At 42.6% G+C, this 20613-nt stretch overlaps 1 protein-coding gene across 2 annotated transcripts in view; it reads right to left on the bottom strand.

The window, feature by feature from the left end:
• Positions 1-13198: 13198 nt before the first annotated feature.
• NRG3 (neuregulin 3) overlaps positions 13199-20613 on the bottom strand; it is a 414656-nt gene continuing 407241 nt past the window's right edge. For both annotated transcript variants that reach the window (XM_063337738.1, XM_063337739.1), the window contains exon 9: positions 13199-15366. In XM_063337738.1, coding sequence (XP_063193808.1) covers positions 14859-15366 — 508 coding nt within the window. In that variant the 3' untranslated portion in view covers positions 13199-14858. The remainder of the gene's footprint in view (positions 15367-20613) is intronic.

Below are 20613 nucleotides of genomic sequence, written 5' to 3'. Positions count from 1 at the left end.
CTATGGAACCAGTACCATTAGTTACTATTCCAGGCTACAGCAAACTTTTTAAAAAAATTGTTTTCCCCAATTTAGCCCCTAAAATTAAATCCTTGTAACTTTCTCTGGCTTAACTGCGAGAGAAAGAGTAGAGGAAATAACTAAACAAACCTCTCAAACTGAGTAACTTTTTTCTAGCAATAATAGTGGTTTTTTGCCTCTAGCCACTTTGATTCCTTAAAAAGAAATCAGCTCTGCTGGAAAACATCACCAGCAGATTAGTCAATGGCTTAATCTACCTACCTCACCCACCACACCTAGCTCAACCCACACCGAGGAGTTCGGAGGTACAGCCATGGGTCAAGAACACCCCAGCACCGAACATCACAGGCTTTACCTGCAAATCCCTCTCTGGGTTTGCACTCAAGTGTTTTTTCCAAGCAAAAGTTTGTATTTGGAGCCACCTCTTTTTCTGATCGATAACTGCCAAGAAGAAAAACAAGGAGTCCTATTTTCAGAGTAGATCCCCCCACCTAGTTTTACAAAGTAGCACCCCTTTACTGACCTGGATCTGGCTTATATCCATCTGAATACGGAGGAGGTTCACAGAGAATTTGTTCTACATCCTTATTAACACAAAGCACAGCTTTCCCAAAACCTCTCTTGAGCTCAGGTGAGGCCCATCCTTCCCCCAGGCCTTGGCTTCCTCCAGTTCCTCTGTTGGAGACAGCCAGAGCCGCCCAAAAAGTCAGCCTCTTCCTTGCATCTTTGTGCCTGGCTAAATCCTATTGTAGCAATGCTTATGAATAACATAATTGAAACAAAAACCCCAGCTACAAACCCACCAAGAACAAGTAAAATCAGAATTTTGTGAGTGGTTGCTCTTTTGCTGCCTGCCCACCTATAATTTCATATCTGACTTGAGAAACAAGCTCTTCTATTTGAGATGAGAAAGCATTCAGAACCCATAGACATAAATGCAGTATTTTAAGTAGTATTAAATTAGTAGCAAACCCTTCCTTTTATGGAGCAGCGCTACTACTGAAACAGAATAGCTTCATGATCATTCTCTGCTTCTTCAGCTGTGCTGGAGTGGAGACATTTTGCAAGTAGCCGAGCACTTCACTGTGATCTGCACGTGCATACGCTCACCAAGCCCTAGCAAAAGAGATGCTTACAGTAAGGCATAGTCTTATTTTGCCTAGTACCAGTGATACCCCAGTAAGCATTTTGCTAGCAAGAAACTGCAGTTTGCCATCAGCAGTAGATGTAACTTCAAATATAGCTTGAGAGGTACTTGTTAGAATTTCTAACAGCTTGCTACGGATCTGTGAAGAGTACGAATTAAAGTATTTAAATGGTTTGAGGAAAGTTTTTGTTCCGCAGATGACTGCCTAAGCAAAGTGGTTCGAATTATTAGGATACAGATTGTCACAGGAAACTTCTGAAGCTGCATAATACACGCTGTAGCTTTGCTTCAGAAAGCAGCCATAATTAATGTGTCTTTAACAGCAGCAAATGGCATTCCATAAGCACATGAAATTTTAAGCAAGTATCAAACATGACTCTTACTGGGAACTTTATGAGGCACTCTTATTACAGTCTTATTTCTTACGTTTGAAGTTGCACCCTTGAAAGTCAGCGTAGTTCCTCAGCACGTAGGCTGCTTTAGTGGATGGTTGGACAGTACGCAGTGCCTACCATGGCGTAAGCCACCCTCTAAATAGGCTTCAGATTTTTCCATTCTGGAAAGCAGCAGACAAGAAACTTCCAATTTACCCTCGGGTGAAAGGGAAAGCAAAGGAGATGCTCTCTTACCAAGCAGGTACATTTTCAGAATAATCAACCATAGCTCTGAATGGAGCAAAAGCTTTAAGATAAAGCTATGAGACTATTGTACTCTAATACCTTAATCCCTGCACAGTCTAATAAACTCAGTTGCTGTGTCATAGAGCAAGTAAAATAACTACTACAGAAAATATCCAGCACAAACCAAAGTGGAAAGATAAAGAAAAAAAAAAAAACAACAACAGTCTTTCCTAACACAAACATTTTCTCAGAAATAGCACATTTAGGAAACAAACCTCCTGCCAGAACCGTTCCTCCAGAGCCGCCTCCTCTCAGCAGGACAGGACCCTCCTGGTGCAGGGACCCAAAGAGAAGACACCTGGAGCTGGGGCCACTGGTGGGGAGATAAAGGGTGTCCTCAGTGATTTCAGCTGTGACCGTAAACCAGGTGAACGGCTTCATGGAATGCAGGTGTGTGGGCTGCCTGTGGGCAGGAGCCTTACCTGGAGCAGCGCTGTACTCCTTAGCCCTGGGCAAGGGAAAAACCATCTTATTAGGCTGATGGGTTTCAGCATCAAACTCATCCAAGCGCCGGTGCCCAGGGGATGAGGTGCCTGGAAGAGCAGCTTTGAACAGTAAAACACAGTTCTGCTATTTTGCAATGTCGGTGTGTTCAAAAGCACTCGGACTAACACCGCTGAAGTAAGGCAGATTTCAAGCAAAACCCATGCATTAGCAGAAGCCGAGTGACAGACTCAGACAGCTGTTCTGAGCTACACTAAAAAAGAGAAGAAAAAGCCCAAGCGTTAGCCAGGGCAGCGGGGTGCCGCGGGGCCAGCAGCAACGTGGAGGGAGCGGGGAGAGCCCGACGCAGGCAGAGTGGAGCCGGGGAGCCCCCGCAGCCCTCCTGGCCCCCAGCCCTGCACCCTCCTTCCCCTGCTGGGCCTCGGCTGAGGTTCGGGGCACTTGGCACGCTGTGAGCGGGGCCAGCGGTGGCCGGGAGCCGCAGAGGCTCAAGGCTTTGCCCGGGGGCTACCTGGCATCAGCTAGACAGGCGGTTTTGGGGGCGCTCAAGCAGAAAGTCTCTGGGGTTTGCATGATGAATAAATGTGTCATGGAGCGGTTCAGCACAAACTGCTGGGGACGTGTGTGAAAACACAACCCGGGGGAACGGGAGGCACAAGAGGAAACGGCCTCAAGTTACGCCAAGGGAGGTTTAGGTTGGATATTAGGGAAAATTTCTGCACTGAAAGGGTTGTCAAACATTGGAACAGGCTGCTCAGGGAAGCGGTGGAATTGCCATCCCTGGAGGTATTTAAAAGATGGGCAGATGTGGTGCTGAGGACATGGCTTAGTGGTGGTTTTGGCAGTGTTAGGTTGATGGTTGGACTCAACGATCTTAAAGGTCCCTTCCAACCCAGACGATTCTATGATTCTGTCTATGCAAGGCTGGGAGGAGGAGTGGGCACCGCATCCTCCGGGGCTGCCCCAGTGGGGGGGTCCCGGGAGGTGCCACCATCCCAGCACCGTGCCCCGAGCTGGATGCGGGTGGGTGACACTGAGATTTTGCCCTGTCCCCACAGCCGCTGCTGGGACGCCTAGATCTGTCTCACTGTGTTCAGGTGGGAAGTCATTTTGCGAAGAACTTGTGCTTCTTTTTGCTGGGACACCAGAATTAAAGATATTGCCGCCTCTGCCTCTCTTCTTGCTTGATCCTCCCTGCGAGTGTGTTAATTTGGACACTTCAGCCTTTCTGCCTTGTTCATTTAGCCTAAAACTGAGAGGCTTGCAGGTAAGACTGGAAGGATTGACTTCAGCAGCAGAAGACGTGGGCTTTCCAGGGAGGTGCCTCTGTGTGTGCCGAGATGCCAGAGACCCCTTGTCTCAGACTCCAGCTAACCCCAGCCAGTCCTCCCACCAGCAAGGCTGAAGGAAGGAAGCTTTTGTCTTCAGACGGGTGAGTCTCGACCCTCTTTGTGCCTTTGCTAACAAACAAACGCTCTGCTTTTAAGACAGAGATGGCCGGCGACAGGAGCAGCACACCACTGCAACAGGGAAAAAGGTCTGAATTCAGTATCAGAGTAAAACTCATTCGTGACACTGAGTAGAAAAATGATACTGCTCATCTTCGCTTAGACATATGGTAAACCAACCTGGGTGCTGGGGGTATAAAAACGAGTCAAAATACAGATTGATTCTGAAATCAGTTCTTTTTTTATCCTTTAAAACCATGGACAGGAATGTACAGCTCCACAAAAACGGAGGCCAAACATACCGAACCAAAAACATTTCCTGGGATGCTGCGTGACAGCTTTTCTAAGGTTATTTCCCTTTAACCAGACTCAAGTCTAAAAGCGGCTTCCATTTGCGGTTAAAATAACTGTGGTACACATTGCACACTCCTTGAAACACAATCTTTGTCATAGGCACTATGATTTTTTTCTTCTGGTTTTATTTTTGTTTTTACCGGTGAAAAAATAAACACAGTTGAAAATAAACACCTTCTACCCCCTTCTTCAGTGTGTTTAGGCTATGTGGTTAAGTGGATAATCTCTCCAGCTATTTAGATGAATAAACTTTAAGTTGGAGCATTCTTTTCTGTGTTCTAAAAAAAGTTTGTGTACGTAGCTTTACATATATATATATATATATATTTTATTCAGAAGCCCCAAATCCAACTCAAGTGTTTATCAGTGATTTTATTGACAGCAGAATCAATTTTCTTGAAATCAAATAGTTGTCTTATTTCAGTGAATGGTTCAAGACTTTCAGCTGCTAAAAAAGAAGGTTTCACAAGACTCGCCCTATGAATGCTCAGACTTCATGTCCACATTGGGTGCTGTTTCATGCATATCTGCAGATCAGTTTTAAAGTAAACCTAATTTTATGTAATATGGAAAAGATATAGTGATCAGTAAAAGAAAGCATGAAATCAGGTATAACTACAATAAAAGTTCGTCTATTTAAATGAAGCCTGATTGATTCTACTTGATAAGTGCTCAGCAAAAAGTCTGAAATATTGGATTTGTGACCATTAAGACTAGTTCTGGGAACCAATCGTTCCACTTTTATTTCTGGACATCTTTATGTCCTTGACTAAATAGCGAGGACCGAAAAACTATTTAACCGATAAACGAGGCACACGGTTTGCAAAGGCAATTCTTCCCTTGCAGTTATTCCAACTGTCCCAGCTGGATATTCACAGTGAAGAAACCACATTTCCATCACCTTCGTTCATTTTTTAAGTGCTTTTAGCAGGGGGATTTGCTCCAGGTGGCATCGGCCGCGGGTGAGTGAGGGGTGCAGGGCGCTGCCTGGGCTTCTCCCGGCTGAGTGAGGAAGGCAGGCAAAGTGCTGCCGACCAGGCCCTACACGCAAGGATGGAAAGTTGCCCATGAGCTATAATGCCTTCCTAGAGCATGGGCGTTTGCACAGTGATGTGTTCTCGTTATTCTCTGAAGCCATCTAGAGACGGCTTTAACTTAACGTAAATGCAAAACTACTCCGCTACTTACTGGAGAAACTGAAATGAAAATCACAACTTCGTTGCCAATCTATAGGGGGTTACGGAAGAGCCTTATTTTAAAGGATTGTGATTTCTAGGGTTTTTTTTCCAAGTCACCCTTTTATTTCACTCCTGGGAGAGTTTCTCATTTTTGGGTTAGGAGGCCTCCCCTGCTGTGAAACCCTGTTCCTCGCCTGACCAAGGGGCTGAGCCTGCAGGATGCTCCCTCACAGCCCGGAGCACTGCCTGCAGGGCTGGAGGAAGCACTGGTTTGCCCCGCTTGCCAGAAAGCCACGCGGGGCTTGGCGTGACACCCACACCTCCGGCAGTGGGGTGGCACTGCCGCCAATGTCATAGAAATGTCCATTATTCCAATGAAACCGAAACGGAGGTTAAGGGGAGTGGTAAACGCTGTCCTGACCACTCTGAAAGTCCGTCCTGAGCACTCTGAAAGTCCATCCTGAGACACTGCAAACCACCAACAATTTAAAACAGGCTATGAGTTTATATGCATCACAGCCTGCGACAAAATGTGACCAAACCATACAGAGTCATCTTAGCATTACCAATCTGTGCAAATACTAGCAGAACTAGCTGGAAAGTTTTTTGATAAGTAGCCCTTACTTCTACCCCTGTCCGCACCACAGAGAAGGCAGCGCACATCTCTTGCCTTGGCTTTACTTAATGTTTTAAGTGGTTTTATGCACATTGGCTCTTGGAAGAAAGAAGGTTTCTTAGGAAGAGAGACAGAGTAGATATAAGCATGCCCATGGTCAAAACCTGCTGAGAATAACCCTCCCCTGCCTGGGTGTCAGTTCCTCCTCCGAGGTCAGCATTTTAAAGACTTCGTCTCCTGAGCTGCTTTGGGGAAAACCCTGCCATCGTTAGCCGAGATGAAGATGCAGACGGGCTGAATTTGCCTTCAGTGCTTCTCTATACAACACACAGAGAAGCAGCGTAGAGAACGGAGTTTTAAAGATAGCTTTGTTAAATAAAACCGATAACGTGAAGGATCAGCCTGGCAGCTGATCCATGCTTAGCTGTGAACGCGTATGACTGCTGCAGAACAAGTACGGAGAGCTGTGCTTGTACCTAGTCTTGATTTTGGACTGCGAGCTCCAGCTCTGATCTGTAGGGGTGGAGGACCTCACACCACTGTCAGAACTGGAGCGGAGTGATCACAACCAGTTACTCCGGCAAAGACAGATCAGCGGTGACAACTTTAAGAAGACTATGGAAGCAGCTCCAGCTCTGCAATAATGAAGGAGAATATGCAATGAAGTATAAAAAAATGAGATTAGTTGGAATCAAACTGCTTTAATGCTGTTCCAAAGTTACCCTGATGGGCAGAGAGATTTCTGCTCGGATTGCTCCAGCTCAGGTGGTCAAACCATGAGCCACAGCCTCACACGCTGTAGATCAGCACCGCTGGTGGCACCGTACAACCTGACAGCCACGGAGAATCCCTCCCGTCGGCTTTTAGTTCATATTATTTCATTTCAATTGAATGACAGGAGCCTTCATGGAAGTCAGTGCTGACACCTGCCTTTTGGTACAGTCGCTGTGGAGGAGCTGCAGACACCTCTGGGGCTGGGGGTGGGCCGGCTTTGGGAAGGAGCAGAGGTTAGCACTGCGGAGGTGGAAACCTGTGTCTTATTTCAGTCGGCTCAACCGCTGAGCCACCATAAATATCTTCCTCTGGGAGCCTCATTCCCTTCCCATTAACTGCGCTTTCAGTGAAACAGCTGCCACTTGTACAGCACCACAGTCTGACCTGGAAATTTTACATAGTCCATTTTTTCTTTGCAAATATATTAGTTTTATTTAGCTTTCCATGAAAACCCCAAGGTTGCCATTGATGTGCACGGAAATCTCCAGGATTTTATGGCAATTTGATACAAAAAAGAACTAACTTGAACACGTTTCTCAGAGAATGGTTAGAATGGTGTGGGTTGGAAGGGACCTTTAAAGGTCATCTAGTCCAACCCCCTGCAATGACCAGGGACATCTTTAACTAGATCACCAGAGAAATACAAAACACAGATCTTACCCATGCCCCCTTATTGTGATGTAAATCTAAATATTTGTAATTTAGATTTGTAACATCTAACTTTTCAAAAAATACTTAACAAAATACAAGCACTTCAAGTAAAGGTGGTTTTAAAAAATCATAGAAATTTTACTTTTTTTTTTTTGAGAAGTCTCTGCTTCCAAAATTCAACACTTTAAATGATCCCAGAATTAGGAAATCACTAACTTTAAAAAAAACCCCTACTGCTGATGACCACAGTTTCACGGACACGAGAGAGATCTGAGAAAGAAATAAAAGTAAGGCAAGCTTCTCAGATGACGTGACTCCATCCCTCCTCAGTCCTGGAAAAAGCTGTGCCATAGCCAGAAGCTCCCTACCCTCTGTGAGAACCAGGAGAAGCTCCCTGCTTTCTTCTCCAGAAGTCCACAGCATGCTTCGTGCTGGGGTGGGGGCGTGGGGGGCACTGTGATACTTCTACTGGCTGCTTTTCCCCCGTCAAGAACAGTCAAAATCTCAGCTATTTCTAGGACATTCGAGTTCAGCAGAGAGCACCAACCTCAGTATCGATTGGTAGGTTTTTGGAAAATAGTCATCAAGTGTTTGTACCTCTTTTCTTTTTTTGGGATACTCATTTATTCTTTCCTGGAAGAGATCAGAGATAATATAAAGCCAATGGGTTTAACTTGACTCAGAAAGCCAAAGTGAAGCCTATACTGCATTTCTGCCCTGCTTATGCTGAGGTATGCGATACCGGCCTCGGCTCTGTGCAGGAGTAAGCTTTACGTTGTGAAAGAAACATCATCTCAATGTATTGTCAAGCAAGGGAAACTCTAAGCCTGAATTCCTTAAAAAAAGGAGTTAAACGTATTACTGGCATGACGTAAAATCTCCTCACTGAGTTTTCTTTCATTGCCCTGATGCATCTCGATAACCTTCAGCTACTACTGTTTATTTCAGAAAAAGCAAGGAACTATCTTTTTATTTTGGAATAATAATTATTCTTTATATTCTTTTCTGTTCTTACATTATTATTTGTGGTTTTAGTTTCCAAATATTTACACAACTGAGAGCTCTCCATTCCGTAGTCCTTCAAAGCAAGACGTACATTAAACCAATAATATTTACCACATAACTCTTAATTTTATGAACTTTGGCGTTATTCGTATTACATAATTTAACATAATGCATGTTAGAGGTCTTAACCTTTGGAGCCATTTTAGTATTAAAAGGCAGAAAGTTGCATCTGAAAACATATATATATAGCTCAGGACGCTTCAGATGACTTCTGGTCTTTGGTACTCTGAAAGAAGTCAGAAGCTTCTGGCCTGAAATCTCGCAGTCGTTCCCAGTGCTGGGCAGGAGAACCCACAGAGGGCGGCCGGCTCGGAGACTGGAAACGTTGATAGCGGCAGACATGAAGGAACGGCAGGAAAATGCCTTGCAGCACAGGCTGCATAAATCCTTCTTCAAGGGCGAGATTTCCCATTAGTTCTACCCAAAGCAGACAAATGTAAGTGTATAAAATTTTGAACGTTTTAGGTCTTAAATTTACTCAGCGGACATCCCCAGCGTCCCAAACGTTAGGCTGTAAATTGTACTCTTGATTCTGAGGGCAAGGTAAAATTGAATGTGATGCTGAACCATCGCAAATTTAGTGATTTCAGTAAAACCAGAGTGGGCATAGGAGAGCACAGAAGCCTTGCAATGCAAGAGCAAGGAATAAGGACAAGAGACCACCAATGCCCAGTCACTATACTGATGTGGTACAGACCATGGTCACTGTTAAGGAAAAAAGAAATAAAAATTGCATGTAGGTCTCCTCCCGATGGTGTTAGAGAATATATTACTAAAAGCTACGGTACAAATACAGGATTTCCATGCCATTTACATATATTAAACCCTACTTTATTTACATTCTTCTGTCATCAATAAACCCCTCTCCGTTATAGCTATAAAATATGATAGTTCCTCATCAGAGAGAAAAAAAAAAAAAAGGTTGTCTTGCTCTATTTTTACTTTATTTATCTGGGAAAAGTTTCACAAGAATAGCCTTGTTGAGTACTAGGAAATCACCCCTTGTTTACAGGACGTTGACTGAAGAGGAGACTGATAAATCTGTTCAAGAAAGGAAGGGTCAGCGCAGCCTTTCGGTGTCGCGTGATCACTGCCTCTGCAGCAGGCATTGAAAGTAATGAATAGTAATAGAATTGTAATAGTAAAGAATCAAAACATAATTACCTTAGTTCCAAGGGACAGTACAAGCATGACAAACTTGGGAATTTCTGCCCCTTTTCCTTTTCTCAAATACTACCAACAAGGTCTATTAATAAAGTCAGGTAGTTTTGCTTTTTGGCAGTTTCAACAGATAAACCACTCTATTGGTTTTTGCTATTAAGATGAAAGCACTTTTACCCCCTGCAGCGTACACTGCGGATGACTGTTTCCTCCTCCTCTGCAGCTTTCCCCAGTTCGGGGCTGCAGCCATGGCTTTCCACTGCCGTTAATGTATTCTGGGACTGTATTTCTTGCAAGAGACTACCAATTCCTGTGGCCCAATCGTCTAACTGCTATATAACAAAAAAGAAAATAAATCCCACTTTATTAAGTTTACTGCTGCTGTAGCTATTTCATTTACACGTCATGTTTGAACTTTGCTATTTAAAATACTAAAAATCCTGCTTGATATGCTGCTTTGGAAGTGCCAAGTCTAAAACCTGAAAACTGGGTGTCGCAGTTGTTTTCATGTGAGCAGACATCAAAATAAAGGAAGCGTAATCTTGCTATGAACTTACGGTAATAATGCAGTACAAAAAGAAAAAAAAATTTGCATCACTATATTTTCAGGAAGATAAAGAACTATATTATTTTATGAATAATTTTTAAATATAATTTGGATAAACTCTTGTTCTCTTTGAGGAAATCTAAAAGTCCAGCATCTGGACCACAAAAATGGACAGAGGTGGCCTTTAAGACTGTGTGTCAGACAACACAGATAATGGAATCATTGACCTGTTGGGCTACTGAAATAAAATAAAAAATCCCAAAAGCTGAAAAATCTATACTACATACTTGCTTTTCCCCCAATCTGCTTGAAGATGGGCATTTAAATTCATGCCAAGATAATAAATCACTTTATAAAGCTCATTGTTTTCCCAAGCGAAAAACAGTTTATAGGGAAATTCCATTTTATTGAAAGGCAATTGATTTTAATGCCGTTCTCAAAACCAGTTTTTATTCCAGGTCTGCTCCTTCAAGCTTTAGTTTTATTTACTGCAGCTAGGACTCGGAAAGAGTTCTTCTTTGGTATTAATTTTCATAATTTTTTATAAGACTAAGAAATGTTCAAGTAATGTCCAAAGTTCGACTAAAGGAAGCTGGGGATGAATTGGGAAGAGGAATGCAGATTTTCTCTCTGCTTAGATAAGAATTAGACATGAATTATCTGATAGAACATTTTGATTCAGCAGCATATGTAGCATATCCCTGGTCATAAGCACATGCCATCGTCTCATTGTTTTTTTCAAAATTTAAACCTGAAGCTGCACATTTTTGATGAATAACGTTGGAATCAGCCACATGGTGGTGAGTTCATTGCTGTTAGCGCCTGGTCAGTGATGCTCAGCCCTTGCAAAAGACAGACCTGACAAACCCATCCCTCGGCCAATGCACCTCGCACCGTATTCTAGTGAGGGCGTTCGCACACTGACACGAGTATGATTTCCATAAGCAAAACGAGGGTAGCTCCATAAATCAGTGTAGGAGTCCTTACATCATGTGGTAGGCTACTAAGCTTTGCAGCACTACACTGGACATTGAGTAGAAGAGATTTGGGACGTGATCCTCTATTAATATAAACTGTCGTTACTGCATCAACTACAGCAGCTGAGAGCGTGGCCGGGGGGCTAGATACCAAAAGAATTCTGAAGAGTTCTTCTTCCGTGGATGCATTTGTTGATCTAAACGGGATCCTGCAAAAATGAGAAGGTTTCAGCTTTGGGATGCACGGAAGAGTTTATCAGTGGTTAGTGCTATGAGATGTGCTCATACTCACCTACATTTCCTATTTCAAATGCTGGGATCATTCTATTGGGGTTTTTTTTAGGGTTATTTTGGATTGTTTTGAGGAAATTCTATACAGAAATTAAAAAAAAAAAAAAAAAAGATGAGGATATACACCTCTCATAATTCAGCTCCACAGTGTTACGCTGAAGAGACACAAGCTTCCTCTGTTCAGTTCAGAGAAAGTTCAATTTATTTAATTAGCCGTTCTCTCAGTTTACTCAAGTGTAATACTGCGCGTGTGAATTTCCCCACCAGACTACACTTGGAACTTCATAGGTCAGATATAATTTTTAATTATGTTACAGGTAAACGACTGAGTTCAGAGCCTCTTTCAGGAGGATTACAGTCTGTTTCCAAGGCTGGGAACAGATGTAGTTTTAGGAATGAACTGCATTTTGCACTGAATGGCATCCCTTCCGATCCACTGAGTTCAACAGGGCCATAGGGGTCAGAAGTAAAGGAAAATTTGGCCTACCATTTCGGCTGTTTCAGTACAACTTTCTTTTTTGTCCTCTACATAATTAATTGCCAGACCTCAGAGAAAATGTCATCCCATTCACTGTAAAATAGGAGGGTCCACGGAGGAAAACAGTTGCATTAGAGAAACACACAAACGGCATTAAGGCTACCTAGTTTGATGTTTTCAAACCTTTTTCTTTTCCTCTGCAAACAATGACAGTTTCAATAGGCTCTGAAGCGATACTCTTAACAAATAATACACTAGTCTGTCATATGGTTAATATTAACGTCTCTCTATTCAAACATGCTGAAAACTGAATAGGACAGTTAACATATAACAGTCACACATCCTTTGCTGAGTACAAGATCGCATCTCTAACACGAACTGAAGATACCCTCACCATTTCAGATCTTCATCTGTCATTCAGTCAAACATTTCATTCTCTTAAATACATTGCTCTTCCCCTCTTTCTGGGTCTTTCGGGGGTGCTGAGTGAACACATTCTCTCCATAAAGGCATTGCTTATGATATGGTCCTTTCTTCAACAGAAATCTTGCCGTGTGTTTCCAATATATTGCCAAAAGTGAATTTGCCGAGCTTGGTAGGATTTGGGGTCGAGAAGGCCTTAAATCTGGATTGAAAAGATTTAATTAATTTTGGAACATCTATTTGTGCGGGATTCTGCACTTTATCGCAGAGAGACCACCTCTTGATGAAATTAATGGTGAACAATTAATTGTGATCGCACTTCACAAATTATTGAATCAGAGCTTTATAGAGTAGCCAGTTTTTATATTACAGGGATGTTCACAGGGCTTATGGGCAGAGGCAAGCTCACTTTGCTCATGCCCTGAGCTGGCGGGATGTGAACGGTGTCGACAGAAAAGTCACACGACTGTAGAGATGCGAAGCTGAGCCCCACTTAATACACCTTTTGCCTTTCAGAGGGTTTATTTGGTGTGGGCTTGGGGCCGTACCCACCGCAGGCAGCTCAGCTCACGCGCAGCGAGACTGTGCCCGGCCACAACATACCGCAGAAACACGGCAGGTGAGACCACTCCTCGCGGTGACCCCACCTCGCTGCTACGACAAAAGCTCCGTGGCTTTGAAGAAGGGAGGCTGAACAAGGCGTGCCCCATCCCGGGCCATAAAGCATAGCTTGCCCTCAAATATATTTTTATTGAAAACACACAGCAAAGATCACAGCCATAGAAAGTCCTGTAAACAAGACAATTTCATCATCTTAAAAAAAAAAAAAGCGAAACCAAACCAAAACTGAAAAAGAAACCCAAAATAAGACTTGCTGAATGAAGACTGTGAATAGTAATTTTTTTTACTGCCTTAACAAAAATAATGACATACACCTTCAGCATTTCTTTTTCCAAATTTACTTGACAGAGGTTAAAATATTGCTTTATTCTGACTCAACATACAACAGCACTGCGTGATCGATTGTGCTATTTTGGGAAGTCTTGAGACTTGTGAACTGGAAAGTCTGGGGCACATTAATAAATTTAACAATTAATTTGCTGCAAAGGAATATTTTAATACATTCTGCATATACTGTAGATTTTTTTTTAATCAATCTTCTGACATTAACCAGGGAAGGCTATTTAGCAATCATTTATTATAGTTCATTTTCTTTTTCCCCACTAATAAGCAGATACTTTAATACTAATAAAACCTGTAATGTGTCTGTCACTGAACCCAATTCATTGCATTATTGGCATATTGTGTTACAATTTATGGGGGGCGGAGGGACTCAAAAGAAAGCAAATGCAAAAAAATGCTCATAATGCAATTGGGATACGGCAACCAGGAAATGACATTTCTTCTCTAAGGCCTTGATGCCCTGCAGGGAATGGTTTGTTGAAAAACATCTGCTCTTACATGGCCCCATTAGAATCAGATCTGTGCACGCTTGTGGGTCTGCCCGTACTGAACCATCTGCAAGGTTGAAGCTTTAAAGTTCACAAGCCTAAGCCACGATTAAAGTGACTGGAGAACTGAAAGTAGGAACAAATTAGGGCAGCGTGGACACTTATCGGCTGGATTTTGATCATATTGGATCTCCCTGACTCTTCTCTGAACAACCCATAATAAAAAATAAGTTAAAAAAAACACACACACACTCAGAAGTGCTCCTTGAGAGCTTACAAATGCCTTCAAAGTATAACAGTTTAAAAATGTTGGGGGGTTGGTAACGAACAACGGAGTTTATGTTCCCACTGAAAAAAACCCAAACCAAACCTGTCACAATACACGCTTCTGCACTTTCTCTTGTTCTTCCTCGCTCTCCACCAAGGCAGCTCTGATGGGCAAAGCTCAGACGATGGAGCAGCCGTGGGCTCCTGACCACTGCATCTCTACAGACCCCCATCCCACTCCACGCTTGGTCAAACCCAAAGCTTCTAAATGTTTCCATTGACTTTCTTGGGCTGATTGACACACTGAACTAAGGTCGAGAGTTAAGCATCTGGCTCAATTTAGGGATTTATTGTCATTACACAGTAGGTACCAGACCTCAGAAGTAGATGGCTGCGTGCCTATTTCCGTGGTATGAACCTGGAACCAAGAGGAGAGGGGGACAGGGGACCGAGTCTGTGCCGGGGTCACGGGACTTTCTCCCCAGGGTCTGAATCCCTGGCCAGCAGCTCACTGCAGCGCTGCCCTCAGACCAAAAACGAATCTAAGAATGGTCTTGGCCTTCACTGAAAAGAAGACGCATAGCCTAAGCCTTTGGACAGGTGAATGGGACCGTGGTAAAATGCTCTGTAACTGAAACTATATGTGTGATCCTGCCTAGAAAGCACCTGATGTACGCCTCATCCCTCCTGGAACTTTTCCCTTTAAAAAAATATTTTGTTAAAAAACACTATGATATGAGGGCGATTGACTATTTGGTTTCTTCTAAGTAGATGCTCTTAAATTAATGCATATAAATAATTTGTATTTAATTTCCTCCCTTCCTGTTTAGCAAAGCATCGAATGCACAGATCTCTCGTTTCCCCTCCCACAACCCCCACAGAAAGTCACTTGGTCAATACCGAGTCTCTTTGCGTTTCGCTTTTTAAGACAAATTGTGCCTCTCGCTCTGACTTGGCCATGGGGCTCATGGGCAGAAAGGCCGTGTTTTCGCTCGCGCTGCTCTCTGCTTCTACGCTCGCCAGTTCATAGTCCTCCGACCGCCTCGCGTCCGTCAGAATCCGAATCTGCTCCTGCACAGTTTCTAGCAATATTTTGACTTCGTGTTGTTCTGCTATAAGACAATTACTGACTGGGGAACTCACATTGACAAGTTCAGCTGAATAGGAGTTTTTGCACCATTTGATGCCTGTTACTTCAGAAACATTTTGCATTTGCATGCAGGCTTCGTCCAAGCCCACAGACGGGATGATGGGAACGGAGTTGGCCCTTGAAGATGAATAGCCGACCAAGTCCTTCTGATCCACGTTATTAAAATAAGGGGTTGTCTCTCTTGAAGGCAGTTGCATATTTATTGAAGTGTTCTGAGGAGTTTTTAAACCACTGGATGAATACCTGGAAAGAGTAAAAAGAAGTTTTTGTTGTACATCAAGCGGTCAGATGCAACCGGCAGCAGGAGCGCTGTATGAGATGCAGTGAACCGTGCCGAAAAGATACATGTCATTTTTCCCTCACGCTAGGAACACTCGGTAATAGTGGGGCCCTGGGGAAAACACCAGACTCTGGAGACCTGCTTTTGATTCTCAGACCTGCTGGTGGCAAACCCCTGCTTTTCTCTCAATCTCACTTTGCCCACCAGTACATGAGAATAGCGACAATTCCTTTTTAAAAGATTTCAGGAGTCATACTGTATTACCAATTTTCTTTGAAATTAAATTTGAAAGTCCATTCCTATGTTCCTAACTGGGGAAACGGACTGATGCTTTCTTCAACATCAGAACTCTCAATGTCAGATGGCTATTTTAGGAAGACACTTTAAAAAGTTGCAGGAAGAAAGAACTTTAAAAAAACCATGGTTGTGTAGTCTGTATTTACATAGAAATGATTGTCTGTGCTCCCCTTCAAGCAAGCAGAGCATCTAAGTGCATGAAAAACATGTCAGTCTTTCAATAGCCCATACTCCTCATGTTGGCCTGATTTGTTTTCTTAGATCTCATCTGGAAATAGAGCTAATATATTGGGCTTGAGGAAATGCCTGTGTTTTCCTGATATTGCTATCCTGTGTTTCAAAAAAACCCCACCTTTACCCTCCCTTAATACATATCATAGCATGATTTTATTTATTGCGAAGCAACTTTGGTGAATCTTTATTAACGTTTCCATTTGGTTTCAAAGCCAAATTCATTATTCTGATCCGAAAGTGTTTTTGTTTACAGGAAATACTTAAAAAACAGAAATGGAAAGTATACTAAATATAAAATAAAGGAAACAATGACACACAAAAAAAAGATGTTTCCCATCTGAGAAGTCGTATTACTAGAAATTTGGTGCTTTAAGAGTTACTATATCTACGAGTCATGATTGCTAAGGACCACAGACATCACCTCAGTACCGGAACATATTTTATTTATAATCAGCTTTGTGATCATATCACTATTTAATAAGGCAAGCTAATGGTGAACTCTAATATGTTTTATCTGTGGATGAGGAAAGCAACATTTAGATCTGGTGCGGAAGCAGGTGCTTTGAGCTCTGACTTGAAGGGTGTTTTCCTGAAAGCTGCTTAAGCCTGCTGGACTTCACTAGGGATGTCCTTCTACTCAGCCCTGCTGCTTTTTGGCATTAGCAGAAAGAGAAATAAGGAAAAGAAAGTGAATTGCATGAAAGAGCCCTAGTCCAATATTAGCGCACAACGCTAATTAACTGGAAATGCCTCCTTTGGCCCCATCCTCCTGGCGAGTCGTCAGCCAGGAGAGAGAGGAGGAGATATCTTCAGGCTCATTTCCAGCAGAGCGCCAATGACTTGTAATTAACTCGTCTATGGTGGCACTGTGTTTGTACAACTGCTTGACACCTTAACCTGTACACGTGCACGCATGCAGTTCTGTGCAGCCCCTGTACGAAAACTCTCTGGGCATCCCCAAAAGACCAGAAAAGGCAGCTGGGAGCTCTGCAATAAGGTGTTGGGATCTCTGTTGCTACCTGATGGAAAGAGATACTGCTTTGGGAAGTGGGACCTGGGGGAATAATATAGCAAGCGGCTTTTTTGGACACGTGCTAGAACTTCTTGTACATGCCATACAGCTGCATTTACATTTTACATCTGAGCCCACTGAGACTCAGCTTTTGGTGAATTACATTTGCCCTATGCTTAGACGCACTTGTAGCCATTTACGGACGGCCTTTTCAGAACGGTCTTCAAGAATCAGTATGAATGAAATACTGATCAGGGATATTATTCCCGAGGGAGGACAATTGAAAAAAATAAATGAAAACAAAACAGTGCAGACCTTTGGGTTGTGCCCATTCTTGTTTCCTTTGCTTATTATATAACTGTTCAAACGACTATAGCTGGAGAGATCGCATCAGTTGCATTATTCCCTTTTTTGGTAATTCGGGCCCTAAATATATTCTGGGCTGCACCCTGAAAACAAAGGGAGTGAATGTTTTTAATGACTTTCACATGCAATGGATGTATTGTATGGATGATATATAAGCAAAACCGAGAAAAGACTGAATTAAAATGGGTTTTGTGAGAAAACAGTAACATTTGCCAATTCCATAACAGCGATTCAATTATTCTTCGTACTTCGAAAACTAATTGTCAGCAACAATAACATGTAACGCAATAGCTGGCATATTTCCATAGTATTTTTTGAAGTACAGATAGACACAGCAATTTTATGCCAGAATTACATGTTTCTGCCCTGCGCTCACAGGGCTTTCACACAGGAGGACTGAGGTTGAATTAAAGCACATAGACTGTGTGCAACAGGCACGGTCTTAAATGAGTAGGGTTATTAACATCTAAACCACGTGAGACGCAGCTTTTGGTTAATTACAAACCGATCCATGCTTCTGCTTGTGACATCCGACTGCTGCTGTTTTCAATAGACTGAGACTTAGACCTATAATTGCAGAATCTTAACTACATTTTCCTATAATTAACTTTCACAGAACTATAGTTCCTCCTAAGAAAGATATGTCTTTTTATCTGAAAAAATATTTTGTCTAAATAAATTCATTCATGTGCATGTATTTCAAAGAGCAGCTCCCCACCCTCTTCCTAAAACCAAGCAAAAAAAAGAAACTCAAACATTTATAAATATGCAACAGTAATTATGTTATACTTATACAGTGTTTAAGAGTCTAAATTAAAGAATGAAACTGAAAGAAGCATAATAATTTTACTGCCCCCTTAAAGTAGATATTAAAGAGAGACAAAAGGGATCGGAACTTAAAATACAAAATGTTTTTTTTTATTTAGCATAGTACCAATAGCTCTGCTATAAGCCCTATTGCTACAGGTGTTCAGTATACACCTGCCTGACGACAAGGTGCGTTAAGATGAATGGGAGTCATTCCAGTGGCATTACCAGGCTTTGGTTCAGCCTCGTAAGCAGACAGACCTATATATACACACCCCTATATATACACACCCCATTTTCTACCTGTAGATACGACACACTGGGTCTTGTATACGTAAACACATCTATACCTGCATATGTACACATCCACGGGCTATAAGGCACTACTTCTAACGCTTCAGACTCGTAATGCAAACAGCTGTCGCTAAAAACACGCGATCAAACCCCTGCCCACTTAACCGCATGTAAACTCCTGACACACTCAGGTACTCAAATGGCTCTCTGAGACGTAACTGGCACCTAGATGGTTTGTTTTCTTTAAGCCCCTCATTTCCTTCAAGCAGCACATTGATTAAATAACCGATATTAGCTGTATTCGGCTCAAACTCTGCAGATATTAGATCCTGTTGCAAATAATGAGGTCTGGTGCTTCTTGAAGCGAGCAAAAGCTTTCTTCTCAATGTGGGATGGGAAGAGAAGCACTTTTACAGGGCTAGACAAAAACTAACCAGGTAAATTAGCCTCTTTTATATAAAATATAAACATACAAAATGTGACTACACTTCAGCCAGAGCTGCTGATGGGTGAACTTCAGACGGCTCACAGAATTAGGACAATAAACCACTTTGATTTGTGCATCCCTACAGGGAAAGATGAAGGTGAGAAGGGAAAAGAAAGGAAGGAGTGTAACTTCTGCAGGGAATAAGGGAACTTTTCATTTGGACTGGAAATCTAATAAGAATACAAATAGTATGAAATTAGCAGATATTTAGATGGTAAAAAGCCATCTGATTTTGGGGAAACCTCTTCCTAAGTTAGAAGAATTCCGCATAAATAGAATTAGTGAATTATTTTATTTTTGTTCAGAGGTAAGATGCATACTTAATATTTTGGTTGAAGAGATTACTTCATTGTTGCAACAGAAAATAACTTGCAAAAAGTTTTGTTATGCTCTTAAAAGCCTTCATTTTCATAAAAACCACCATCAGTAAAACACCGTAATAAAACAAGATCAAAGAACTGCTTTTGTTTTCACACCTAACGGTGACATTTAAAAAATTCCTTTCCATGGGTACTAGTTGAAGACTTCTGGTATTGTATTTGTGATATATACACAGACGGCTGTGACTCCCTGTCACAGCATGACCTGTTCGTGCACCCAGAGAACTCCTTCAGAGAAAGGTCCCATTGTTAGAGTCAATATTTGCAAGGTCTAATTCTACAGACATCCCTAGCGCACAAAATAAGGATGAAGTGCTTTAGTGGACTGAGGCCAGAAGGGGCCACAGTCTGGTCCAAATATCAACCTTTTGCAGAACCGCAAATTTAAAATGTAGGCCAGTACGAGATGATGCTATAATATCCCACACTGATTTCCTAGAGAAGCGTAAATAAAACTCCCAGCAAGACAGCTTTGCCGGTTTCTACCTCCCTTCTCAACCTAGGAAGGGGCTGCAGCCCCCTCCAGAGCCCGTGTTAGAAGATGCTGCCACTGAAGGGGGAAGGCTGTTGGCCTGCGCCTTTCAGGAAGGGTTGCATTCGGAGTCACAATTTTCATAAGGAATTATACACACATTGTCACACAAATGAACAATAATATATTTACTGCAAGAAGTAATAAACGAGTTTTTCCTTAGAAGAAGCAAATAGTAATAATGAAAGAAGTATGAGAGAAACTTGTACTTTTTAAAAGAAGTCACCAGCCACCCAAACCTTTCGCTGCCTTGCTTTCTTCCTTCCTAGCTAAGCCTTGTTCTCAGCCTGTCTTTACTAATTGCTGTGGCCAACTTTGTTAGGTAGATTCAGCTACAAGCGTTCAGTGAGCCAAGTCCCCCTCTCACAGAGTTCCCCAGAGTGGGGGATCCTGCTGCAGGTTGGGACGCGTGGCCAGGGAGGCGCGGGAAAAAGGTGTGCAACAACACACATGTGTAACGATGCTTATTCTTGGTCGGCACTTGTGGCTGGCCGTTCCCAGGAGGTCAGAGTGGATAGTGATAACAGCTCCTTTCTTCCCCAAGGAAAATCAAACACGCAGGTGACCCCAGTTCTGCACTTCATAAAGACGGTTCCGGTACCAAAACGTGCAGCTGCCTTCTCACAGTGTAACCACTCGCTTCGCTGCACTTAGCTGTGACTTACACGTGTCCAAATGAAACTGGTGCTGTTTTATGCCATTCCAGGTATCACTCCTAGTTTTACGTACAATATGTTCGTAGTGATTCTGGAAAGTCTTTGGAAATCTACAGGCATATGTAAATATTATGCAAAATACCTC

Source organism: Chroicocephalus ridibundus, chromosome 6, assembly GCF_963924245.1.
Source record: "Chroicocephalus ridibundus chromosome 6, bChrRid1.1, whole genome shotgun sequence".
In the NCBI taxonomy this organism is placed as follows: domain Eukaryota; kingdom Metazoa; phylum Chordata; class Aves; order Charadriiformes; family Laridae; genus Chroicocephalus; species Chroicocephalus ridibundus.
Note: the sequence above shows the minus strand (reverse complement) of the source record. Positions and strands in the feature narration are given on the sequence as shown.